At 42.5% G+C, this 12,792-nt stretch overlaps 1 protein-coding gene across 1 annotated transcript in view; it reads left to right on the forward strand.

Moving 5' to 3' along the window:
• LOC117514945 (immunoglobulin superfamily member 22-like) overlaps positions 1–11,986 on the forward strand; it is a 44,312-nt gene extending 32,326 nt beyond the window's left edge. The window contains 15 exon segments of the mRNA XM_034175513.1: positions 562–846; positions 941–1,065; positions 3,607–3,748; positions 4,252–4,459; positions 4,546–4,634; positions 4,718–5,020; positions 5,871–6,044; positions 6,350–6,478; positions 6,593–6,889; positions 6,971–7,059; positions 7,586–7,778; positions 10,715–11,017; positions 11,092–11,240; positions 11,329–11,509; positions 11,671–11,986. Coding sequence (XP_034031404.1) covers positions 562–846; positions 941–1,065; positions 3,607–3,748; positions 4,252–4,459; positions 4,546–4,634; positions 4,718–5,020; positions 5,871–6,044; positions 6,350–6,478; positions 6,593–6,889; positions 6,971–7,059; positions 7,586–7,778; positions 10,715–11,017; positions 11,092–11,240; positions 11,329–11,509; positions 11,671–11,735 — 2,732 coding nt within the window. The 3' untranslated portion in view covers positions 11,736–11,986.
• Positions 11,987–12,792: the final 806 nt, after the last annotated feature.

A 12,792-nucleotide genomic window follows, 5' to 3' on the forward strand; every position in this document is an offset into this window, starting at 1 on the left:
CCAAATTGCTCAATCCTCATTCCTTTGATTCTAATTACATGATCAAAGCAATCAGTAGCCAAATTTAGCAATCAAGATCAAAGATTAGTGAACAAGGATGAATGATAAACATTAATGCCCAGCAATCTGATCTAAATTCATAAAGATCTAAACCCAGCAAGGACCAAAAAAAAAAAAAAAAAACAGGATCATGGAGAAGTTGTCAGGAACCAAAAGCAGAATCAGGATCACATGTTCAGAAACAAAGGTGAGCAATCAGGATTGAGGTACCATTAGGATTAAAGGTGGGTGTTCAAGAGCCTATGATCCATATGTGTATTTTGGATTAGATCAAGATGACAATCCAGATCCAATGGACAACAATACATTTTCAGATAAGGTGGTCCACCAGAGTGGACTGAGGACTGGAATTTGGGGTTCAAGTCAAATTAAAGGTGGGGCTTTGGTGGAAGTATGTGCTCTGTGTGCCCTTTAAGATATGTCTGCCTACATAAAAAGGAATTACTAAAAAGGCTTGGCAGGCCAAATAAATCCTGAAATGGCCTTTCACTCTTAATCCAGGGATTCCCATCAAATTTAGCAGCCACTTGAAGAACGTGTGCGTGCAGGAGAGAGGAAAAGCCCGCCTGGAATGCGAGATGAGCTCCAAGGACGTGAACATTCGCTGGCTGAAGGACGGCTGTGACATCACAGCTAGTCGTCGCTATATGTTCCTGCGTGATGGAAGGAGGGCAGAGGTCATCATCGAGGACTGCGAGTTGGTGGATGAGGGAAAGTACTCTGCCGTCTGCATTCAGGACAACGATCCACATGAATATGTGACCTCGGCCAACCTGGCTGTCACTGGTAATGTGATGTGTCATTTTCTAAGCAGTGTTTAAAAAATATCTTTGAAAAGAAAAGAAAGTGGTAAATGAGCCTTTTTTGTCTTTGTTGACAGAGCGTTTTGCCTCCGTGAAGCGTGGTCTGTCAGACACTCAGTGTCCGACAGGCGCACCGGCAGAGCTGTGTGTTGTTCTTGATGATGAGAAGGTTGATGGAGTGTGGCTGAAGGATGGCGTGGAGGTAAGACAGCGAACACAGCCCCCTTGTTCGTGATTTTCTGTCTAACACTTGTGTCTTTCACTCTTTGACTTGGTTCACGGTTCAAACTACAGTGTGTACTGGGGGACAAAACTGCCCCCCAATGATGACTTGAGCCTCCCAAAACACAAAACAAAATTTGTATGGCCTTTAATTGGAAATATAATAAATTTCCAATATTGAAACCTGGAAAAATCTTATAATATGATTTCAGAGAGTTTAATATCTGTATAATATCTGAATTTGATTATGTCAAGTATCAACAGATGAATACTAATGTTAATAGTTTCTAATGTTTGTTTGGAGTCACAGTGCAACTAATGTAAGGTAGTTAAAGCTAACATTATGTAACCAATAATAAAGACCTCCTGATAGGCAAGTGCACTTCTGAATGTTGTGTCAACAGACAAATGACAAATGGTGTCATGTCATTGTCGCGTAATTGTTATGGCAGCAGTGGTACCATTTCCCTGTTGGTGAAAGTGTGTGTTTCACATGCAGGGAGTTATATTTCAACAGAAATGGAGTGTTTTCACTTGTAAAATGAGCTGCCAGTACCAGGATCATTTCAATCATGAGGAGTTAGCAAACAGCATGTCGTCGCGATCATGTTACTGTTGTTTTCTTGTAGGAAGAGAGTTTGTATTTGTTAGTAATTTTATGCAGCAACTGGGCTTCAAACATGCTCCAGCAGACAGCCCAAAGCAAACGAACCAAGTCAAGTCAACGTCTCATCCGTCAGGCTCACGGGCAGAGTGAAGGAGGTCATTGCCCCGGCAGGAGCGGAGACACGCAGCTGGTAGCAGCTGGTAGCAGCCGATAGCAGCTGGTAGCAGCCGATAGCAGCCGGTAACAACGGCATGGAGCAACAGCATTTGGAGGAAAAGTGCTTAATCAGTCAAATCTCACAAAAACAATGCACAAAGGACATCGTTATTGTTTTTCCTTTACACAAGGGGCCGTAACTTCAGCTTACAGGTGAACTGGTAACAGAGGCAGCATTTGGAGGAACAATGTTTAATCAGTCAAGTCCCACAAAAACACATGGAAGATATTATTCTTATTATCATTTTTCGAGGGAACATACTGTAACTTCAGTTTACGAACCAGCAAAGAAGGAGATATTCATGGTCCGGTCTACGCGTGGGCCACCCCGGTGGAAAAAGGCACATTAATGAGGAACAAATAAAAACTGTACCATGTGAAATAGCAGACGATTCACATTTCTTGTCCGCAATAACAGACAAGAGTCCTGGTTAGCGACTTTAATCAGCAGAAAGGTGACTCAAGATTGACATCTTTAAATGACTTTGATGGAGGTTGATGAATAAATTGTGGACCTGCTGCTTCAGATTAGGGATTCAGCTGTTACTGGTTCGGCAAGTCTGAATGAAAGCTTGAAATCTGAGTTGTACTGGTCAAACGTGCTACGCTACATTTGTTTTACGAGTGAGAGCATCTAACCCATTAAATGTTATTAAAAACAGGCGTCAGCGCTAGAAAAATGTTGTCAATTGCTTTAGGCCCTTTTATTTAAATTGGCTCTATAGCCAGCGACACAGCTCCAATATCTCACAAACTCCTACAAAACACTCAGAAGTTTACTGTGTTTTCACTCACTAAAAAATGGAGACCACGTTCCTGTGCAGGTCACATGACCAATGTCCCGGATGTCTGACTTCATAGATGCTAATGTCGGCTAATTTCTAAATAAAGCTAACATTTACCTTACCTAACATTAGCTAAGCAATAATAAGAACACCCAGACAGGTAAGCTGCCCCCCTGCACACACACACACTTTGTAATGTGTCTAAAGATGAATGTACATGTTAGCTAGTTTCTATGTTCAGACTAAAGTTATGTATAACTAACGTTAGCTAACTAAAGCTAACACTAACTAACAAATACAGACCCCATGATAGGAACTGCACACACAAGCGCACACACACACACACACTGCTATTGTATAGTACACACTAGAGGTGGGTGGATCGATCCTAATATTGATAATATTGATAGCAACGCTAGTATTGATATTGAACGATCCTTGTGTAAAAAGATCGATACTCAAGCTTTTTTTTTCGCTCCCGCACGCACTGACTGCTGCGCACGCAGATTCATCAAAGTCTACTCTCTGTAAGAGCAGCACTGCTCCGTGTCACACACAACACGGAGCAGCGCACCTTTGTATTGTGGTTTGTCAGCCCTCTACCTCAGGAGATTTTGTTTTAAGTTGTGTTGAGTGATATTTTTTTAAACAAAAATGTTGATTGTGATAATCAAGTATTTTGTCGTCACGTACAATGTTTAGTGAAATTCTATCCTAGGTCTTTTGGATCCTTTGGATCTATGAAGCTTAAATATGAAAAAGTATCGGTATCGGTATAAATATCAGCGATACTGGGCCTGTATTTACTTGGTATCGGATCAATACCAAAATTCCAGGTATTGCCCACCTCTAGTACACACTATGGTTGGCCTCATATAAAAATAAATAAATTCATATCTGTTACATCTAACAGGTTTCAGCACTGTCTGGAGTTCAGGTGGTCAAACAGGGAACCGTTCACAAACTGATGTTCAGTGCTGTGACGGACGCCAGCGAGGGAAAATACACATTCAGAGCCAAAGGGGCAGAAAGCGAAGCCACGCTCACTATCGCAGGTCAGTGTTCAGGGGGGCGTCGTTTATAACGACATTACTCTGTCCCTTTGTTTCCTGCAAAATGTATTTCATCTTTTTCTCTCTCATTAGCAATGAATCATTTGTTCACTGGCTTTGCCCCTTTACATTTAAGGGTAGACTAAATGCAAACATCAGTTGTTTAATTTATGAATAAAATGTATAAATAAGTAATAAACAAAAAATATTAATTATATAATAAAGAAATATTTCATTGTAAAAGTTAAAATTCAAATCTTTTCCCAACATTCATTATCAAAAAACTGGGTGCCCATTGTCCATATGTGGAGTTGCGTCAGGAAGAGCATCCGGCGTAAAACTTGTGCCAAATCAGCATGCAGATGCACTCAGGTCTGCTGTGGCGACCCCAAGTGAAAAGAAGGGAGAAGGTTACGTAATCAAAAAACTAATCCAACCTGCACTGACTGTGAATTGTTAAATAAATTAGATTTTTAAAACCTATAATATTAAAACCTTTTTCTCAGACCCTCCACAGATTGATCCAGCTGTACTGGAGCTGTTGGCGGCCCGTCCTGTGACGGTGAAGGCAGGACAAACGGCGACCATTAAGATCCCCTTTAAAGGGAAGCCAGTTCCCAGAGTCACCTGGTACAAGGACGGCGTGGAGAACATGGAGGACGAGAGGACAAAAGTGGAGCGGACAGCAGAGAGCACGTCACTGGTGCTCAGCAAGTGAGGAAGCACCGAGTAGTTTATATTTACAAAATTAAAATACCATGAACACAAAGTTAAGCACTTCCTCAATATTTTCCCCTCAGATGTGTAAGAGAAGACAGCGGAGCCATTATGCTTCGTCTGAAGAGCGAATGTGGGACAGCGGTGGCCAATCTGCACCTCAGTGTGCTTGGTAGGTGAAAACGCTTATTTGGCGAGACATGCTGGACTCGTTTTTATCTTAGAAGTTCAAACCATCTTATATCAATTCTCTAGACCATCCGAAAGCACCTCAGGGGAAAGTCGAGTTCCTGGAGCAGTCAGGAAAGTGTATCAGGATGAAGTGGAAGGCACCCCGGGACAACGGGGGAAAGCAAGTTACAAGCTTTGTGATTGAACGTCGTCTGGTAGGTAAGAAGTCGTGGAACAGGGTGGGTGAGGTGGACAGTGGCTCCACCGTATTCAGTGATGACAAGGTGGAAGAAGGCCAAGCATACCACTACCGCATCAGGGCCGTCAACAGCGAGGGAATGAGTGACCCATTGGAGACAGAAGAGGCGCATGCAGGACAGCCCATAGGTAAGCACTAATGTTAGCATGTCAAACACTGGGTGAAAACTAATGTTAGCATGCCAGAGACCAAGTCAGAGCTAAAGTTAGCATGCCAGAGACCAGGTGAGAGCTAATGTTAGCATGCCAGAGACCAGGTGAGAACTGATGTTAGCATGCCAGAGACCAGGTGAAAACTAATGTTAGCATGCCAGAGACCAGGTGAAAACTAATGTTAGCATGACAGAGACCAGGTGACAGCTAATGTTAGCATGTCAGGCACTAGGTGAAAACTAATGTTAGCATGCCAGACACCAGGTGAAAACTAATGTTAGCATGACACCAGCTGAGAGCTAAAGGTAGCATGCCTTATTTAATGCATGCATAATTTAAAAAGAGTGAACACAGTTGTTTGACAATAAATGGCTTCACCCAACCACTAACCATGAGTGAATTTTGTGTGTGTGTGTGTTATCACCCATATTCTCTGAAAAATGACCAAAAAAAAAACCCCCCACAAAATTCTGCCAGGGTATGTAAACTTTTGACCACAACTATAGACAAACATATTCACACACACACACCTACAGACAATTTAAAGTTTTCAATCCACCTAACCTGCATGTCTTTGGATGTGTGAGGAAGCCGGAGCATCTGGAGAGAACCCACACAAACACGGGGAGAACACGCAAACTCCACACAAAAAAAAGACACAGGTGGGAATTGATCCCATGACCTTTTTTGCTGTGAGGCAACAGTGATAGCTACTAAGCCACCATGCTGCTCCCAAACTTGAGTCATTCTCATCATCAAAGTCTTCCTTTTGTCTTGGATTTGGGAGTAAAATGTGTCATCGCTTCTCTTGTCTTCACTCACTCAGAGCCACCAGGCATGGCATCCCAGCCCCAAGTCTCTAATGTTACCAAGGACACCATGACAGTGAGCTGGACACCGCCGGCCAGTGATGGAGGAGCACCCGTTCTGGGCTACCTGCTGCAGAGGAGGAAAAAGGGGAGCAACAGGTGGCTGCAGGCTAATAATGAGCTAATCACAGGTAAACAAAACAACACACTGGACTGTGATTCAACAGAAAGTGGGGTGATGTCACGAGCCAGTTTGGTTCACTAAGTTCTCATAATCTTTTAGATTTGTAGCTGATGTTACCAAACCAAGTTGAAGTACAAATGAGTGTATAACAAAAAGTGTCAGCAATGTCATGTTTACATAATTTCGTCATGTGACTGGATGCCGCAGTTGTCAGTTGCAGAACTAGTGGACACAGGCGCAAACGAAAATCCTACTATGTTGTGACAAATTGAAGACACGATATCACCCTTGTATCTGTGTTGCTTTTTCCAGATTGTAAATTGACAGTTGAAGGTCTGATGGACGGTGTGGAGTACGAGTTCAGAGTGATCAGTGTGAACAGGGCCGGAGCAGGAACTCCCAGTAACATTTCTAATGCTGTGCTGGCCAAAGACCCAATCCGTGAGTTTTGGGTCCCAAACTACGTGTCCAAAACAACCAGATGAACTAATGTGAGCAGTCCAGCTGAAATCAAATTACAAGAAATAAAACTTAAAAAACACTTTCCTTGTGTAGGATGTCCTGGCCTGGTGAGGAACCTCTCCGTATGCGATTCTTCAAATTCCTCCATCGCTCTAACTTGGACATCTCCAGAGCAGGGAGACAAGCCCTCGGGATATATCCTGGAAGTCCGCCCTGAGGATGCTAAAGAGTGGACGAAGACCACAAAGATCCTTATCGCTGGTACCACCTTCACTGTGAGCGGGCTTCAGGAGTGCATGAAGTACTTTTTCCGTATCCGGGCTGTTAATGAAGGAGGCGTCGGGGAGCCCAGTGAGCTATCAGACGGGGTATTGGCCATGCCTCCGCCTGGTAATACATCTGAATCCTCTGTTCTGTTCTGTTCTTGTAACGCCTAGTCCTTCTAGACTATTCTTGCATTTTCCTCCACAGTGGCACCCAGGTTTGTTCCGGAAGGGAAGCTGAAGAACCAGATGGTGGTTCGTGCTGGAACCGCACTCTGCCTTCACCTCAGCTTCACTGTAAGTCTCAGTCGGTCCAAAGAAAAATATAAAGCCTGATCACAAGTAATTTGATTTTGTTTCATCATCCTCATGTAATTTCTCCTCTGTCACTGCGGAAGTAGCTATGAGACCCGTACAGGTCCCGAGGCCCGCAATTGAGACACAGCACATGTAGTGAATCTGGAAAACCAGTTAAACCATTTTGAAAAATGTTTACAACATATTGTCACCTCAAGTCAGTTCTCCTGCAGATCAGCAGATTCCTGATTAGGCTTCTAGTGTAGGAATAAATAAACAAGCTCATTTCAATCTACACGTAAATTCAGCCACAAATTTGTTGCTGCGAGTGTGGGTCTGCAGCACTCCTCAAAGTCATTTTACCTGATTCTCTCTTACCAGGAATCACTGTAACAAGCAAGTTGAATTCTTTTTTCCATTTCTAGGATGCTATTTCACCTACAAAACCAGTGTATAGTCAACATAAGGCCAGTCAAACAGGTTCTAACCCTGCCTCCTTCCTTTTTTTTTTTTTTGTCTCTTACAGGGTTCACCGCCTCCAGTGGTTACCTGGTTTAAGGATGGCATGCTCACTAAGGGAAGAGAGGTCATCACCAAGAGCAAGAATCACTCTCAGTTCCTAATTTCTTCTTCCCAGCGATCAGACTCTGGTGTATACCGTATACACCTGATAAACGACTTTGGAGAGGCTCACTACGATGTCAGTGTCAGAGTCACAGGTCAGTTGAGATGGTTTACTCATTTGTGATCTAGTTACCTCCGCCAAAGAGGGTATGTTTGCACATTTGTCAGTCAGGCAAGCGGACAGGCAGATGGGTTACTCAAAAATGTGTGGACTGATTTTCATAAATGTTTGTGGAGGGGTTGGGAATGAACCAATTAAGAACTCATTAAATTTTGGTGGAGCTCCAGGATCCCCTCCCCCATTCATCATCTTTGGGAGAGAGGGCTATTACCTCTATTTACATAAGATTTTCATAAAGTCAGAGGGGCATTCATGAGAGTAGATTCATCTGCTAACTGTGATGTTTCTTTTTCTTATTGGGGGTCCATGTATTATTTATTGATAAAATGAGGACAATGAGAAAAATTGCTAATTCGCATTGCTGGCAAAAAAAAAAAAAAAAAGACCTTGTGGAGCTTTTGGATTTGCACTAAAATTTAATGGGATTTACCATCTCCAGTATCACATCCTTCCACCAAATTTCTTGAAAATCAGCTCACAACACTTTGGGGAAACTGTAGTTAGCACTCTTGCCTTACAGCAAAAAGGTCCTGGGTTCAACCCCACCAGTGGCTAGCTCTTTTCTGTCAGGAGTTTGGATGTTCTCCTGTGTTTGTGTAGGTTTCCTCCCACCATCAAAACATGCACAATAGGTTCTTTCTCCTTGTAGAGCTTGAATTGCATCAAAAAGGGCATTTGACATGAAAAAGGTAACAATATGCATCAGTATGGATCCCATACCAGATCTGCAGTGGGGACCCCAAATAAACTGGAGCATCTTTAAAAAGAAGACGAGAGGAACAGAACTCTGAGTACCAATCAAAGAAAAACACAGCCCTGCAGCCATGCCAACATCTGGATCCACGCAGAGTAAATTGTGCCATGTTAAATTGACTCTGCAGTAAATACATATGGTTCACTCCAAGTAGTGTAAAATCAACAGTCAGTGTATATATGAACTCTGTCGGAGTTGAAAAGTTGACTTGACACTAAATCTTCCTCCTTCCAGGCCCCACCCCTTCAGCATCTATCATAAAAATGGCTATTTTTAATGCTATTTTCATGCTGGTAATCAAACTAGTAAAAATAAATAAATAAATACAATCCTGGTTCGGAATCTGCAGCACAATTTAACGAGTACTTGCTCCTTCCATCCTCTACCCCTTTGTCAAATTTCAACTCACTGCTGATTTTGAGGAGAATTTTTCAAATGAAGACACAAGCATGAAACTTGCCATGAACGTTCGTATTGGGGTCCTCCTCAAAATTAGCTGAAAAACCAAGCAAAAATCCAAGATGAGTGTCTACAGCAGTGGTGAAAAATCCAAATCTATCATAGCTCATGAATGAAACAACATATTTGAATGATTACAGTTTCTATTTCTGTTTGCTAGTATTCTGAAATGTTACATTAAGACAAAGTGAAAGGTGAATAAATCAACATTTATGTGTGTAACTAGTCAGTGATTGAACAGTGATACTGTCCAAATTGCATAAAATACAAATTTGCATCCACTAACTTTATTGTATTTTATCTTATAACCATGAATGAAGAATAAATCTTGTCATGCTCAAATGGAAATAGATGCCAACTATTAAAACAAATTGTTACTACACATAAAATGTTTTTGTACTTGTTCTGCTAGAGAAAATTAAATGTATAAATAAGTGCTATGCCATATATTATCGGTGCAGCGTCTGCAGTGATGCGGTCGCTGTATCGGACCGTCGCGGTGAATAGAGAGCTGAGTAGGGGGGCAAAGCTCTCGATTTACCGATCGATCTACGTTCCGATCGTCACCTATGGTCATGAGATTTGGCTCATGACCGAAAGAATGAGATCGCGGGTACAAGCGGCCGAGATGAGTTTCCTCCACAGGATGGCCGGGCGCTCCCTTAGAGATAGGGTGAGGAGCTCGGTCACTCGGGAGGAGCTCGGAGTCGAGCCGCTGCTCCTCCACGTCGAAAGGAGTCAGTTGAGGTGGCTCGGGCATCTTTTCCAGATGCCCCCTGGACGCCTCGCTGGAGAGGTGTTCCGGGCACGTCCCATTGGGAGGAGGCCCTGGGGAAGACCCAGGACACGCTGGAAGGATTACATCTCTCGGCTGGCTTGGGAACGCCTTGGGGTTCCCCCGGAGGAGCTGGGGGAGGTGTGTGTGGATCGGGAGGTCTGGGTGGCTTTGCTTGAGCTGCTGCCCCCGCGACCCAACTCCGGATAAAGTGGAAGAAAATGGATGGATGGATGGATGCTATGCCATATCATATAATACATTCTATTTATTTTTGAGGCACAAAAAGGATAATTAATGGCAAAATCAGGTTTATCTGACTTTCTTGGCTGCTGCGAACCATTGATTGACCCTTCTGGTTTACTGTTATAGTGCTTTGTTGCCTATTAGTTTTTGACTAATGCCTCTTGTGGCTATTGTTCACTACAGCACATTATTAAAACAATTTATTAACAGACCCAATCACTCAAATCCATGAATAATTTTCAGAGATATGGGAAAAATGGAATTCTGGCTAGAAATGTGATGGCCATCTTGGATTTTCACTTGTCTCATCAGAAAAATCTGAAGAGTACCTCAGTGTGTGTATGTTTATGATAAATTTCATGGTGGTATCATCATTTGAACCATTTGTCCAATGTTCCCGTCCTCCTCTACAATAAGGTCCAGTTTCTGAGTGAGGCTGGTGACCCACAAACCAACACAAGTTAATCTATGACCTCACTGGAGGATGTGGTGTTAACAAACATCAATATTTGTGTGTTAAGAGGTCAAAGGGATGGAATATGAACTGCACTGAGTACAGCTTAATGGCGTGTTGTGCTTTGTTGTGCTCCCACCTCCGTGGTTTGATTTTTTCAGATTTGCTAAGAATATGATACCCTATTTTTATTTCTCTGCTTCCTTCACATTCTCCCATCAGACTTTCCTCGACCCCCAAAGAACCTGCGCCTGTTGGAGGAGGTCCCGGGCACGGTGACCCTGCAGTGGGATCACACTCCTGACTTGGCTGATGATAAAGAGGGAGCGCATTATGTCATCCTTAAACGTGACACCAGCACCGCTTCCTGGTTCACTGCTGCTGAGTGCGTTTTCAGCAGGAAGTACACCGTCACCGGACTGCTACCCGGGAGGAAGTACTACTTCCGTGTCCTTGCACAAAACTCTATTGGAGACAGCGACCCCTTGGACTCAAAGGAACCTCTCGTCATCGCCAAAGATGAACGTGAGTGAAGAGACATTTAAATGTAGTATTTCAATACTAACACTGATGTAAAATTAACTCCTTTTGCGCTAAAGAATGCATCAGCAGCCTGAGGTTGAAGGAATACATTTCCTCGCCACGTCAGGTGAAGCCATCTTTCCTGCTGCCGCTGAAGGACCACGCTGTTCACAAAGGCCACGACTGCACCATGAGCTGTGCTTACCAAGGCATGCCGACGCCACGGGTATGACTGACACCACCACTGACATCAGTGACCCACAAACCAATTATACCTCTTCTAGGCCTACTGGTTATGTCCTATCTGTTTGTAGGCCTGCTGGTACAAGGGAGACCTAAACATCTCCGACTCCCCTCGGTTTTGGCAGAGTACAGCTAACGGAGTGTGCACCCTGGTCATCCCCGGCTGTGGGGCCAAAGATGGCGGTGAATACACCCTGGTGCTGGAGAACCCACTGGGTGTGGTGAAGTGCTCCTGCAACCTGGTGGTCTTTGGTTAGTTTTCAGGGAGAGATGGAGGCAGAGGAGACAATTCTATATAGATAAGGGTTTTTAAAAAAGTATCAATGATTCAGAAACACGCAGGAAGAACAAAATGAGTGGAAGGTAGAATGAATGAATGAATGCTGCTTTCTGTGTGTCCTCGTGTCCTTCAGATAAGGATGACAAGAGCCTGTTGGAGACTCTGACTAACTGGGCCCACAAGAAGTTCATCTTGTAAGAAGCCGACCTGCTTCTGTCACTGCAAACTGAAACAATGACTCACCACAGATTTTCTGTTGCATGTGCTGCTACCAACTGCAATAGATTTAGCAGAGCTCAGAGCCTACAATCATACAAATAACATTCTGATTTGATTTAAATTTTTCTTTTTTAATGTAATTTCTTCACAGTACAGATTTTTTTTATTGCCTCCCATCTGTGCTCAAATTGCTTGGCTCTGGTACTACAATAAATGGACTCTAGAGGTCAGCATTGTCATTCTTCTGTGTTCTACTGTGCCAGATCATTTGTGGCTTAGAATATTTAATAATAGCAACAACAATAAGCACTTCCAGTTGTACATACAAAGTACTTAAAGTAAAAGACAATAAAAAAAAATCAATGTCAACCATATAATATACACTGATTTTTAAAAATGATAAAATATTAAATAAATGACAATTTTAAAACAAAAAGTACAGTAGTGCATGCAGGGGATGTGTCCTCATCTCACATTTACAGTTTTCCCCTCACACATTGTTGACTATGAAATGATCACATTTTAAAGTTTACATCTAAAGAATCCTATTGTGAACTGTAACTTATTTTTTAAAGAAATCCAAAACATCACACAGCAACACCAACAACAGACAAGGAAAAAGTAAACCACATAGTTAATTGAGTGGTTTCAGGTTGCGCATTCAAAAAATCCCACAATTCTTTATGCATGTACAGTAAGGTGGTCTTTATTTTGCAAAGTTTTGAAATTTAATACATTGACCCCCTGAATAGGTTCCAATTGATGAAAAACATACTGTGTAAAATTTTGTTTGTATAAATTAATGTTTAGAGGTAGCTCAAAAGCATTGAAATTGTACTATTTTCTGCTATATAATGCTATACTAACTAAAGCTTAATGGTGCCTCAACCCATCCTAAACACATATCCAAAATCCTGATGAATCCTCCTGGCGCTCACTTAGAAATTCGAGATGATTTCAAGCTTTAGTGAGTGAAAATTCACTCATTTAGAGTGGCCTTTTATTGTGACCAACCTAAGGCACACTTGTGCAATAC

This window comes from Thalassophryne amazonica, chromosome 8, assembly GCF_902500255.1.
Source record: "Thalassophryne amazonica chromosome 8, fThaAma1.1, whole genome shotgun sequence".
Lineage (NCBI taxonomy): Eukaryota > Metazoa > Chordata > Actinopteri > Batrachoidiformes > Batrachoididae > Thalassophryne > Thalassophryne amazonica.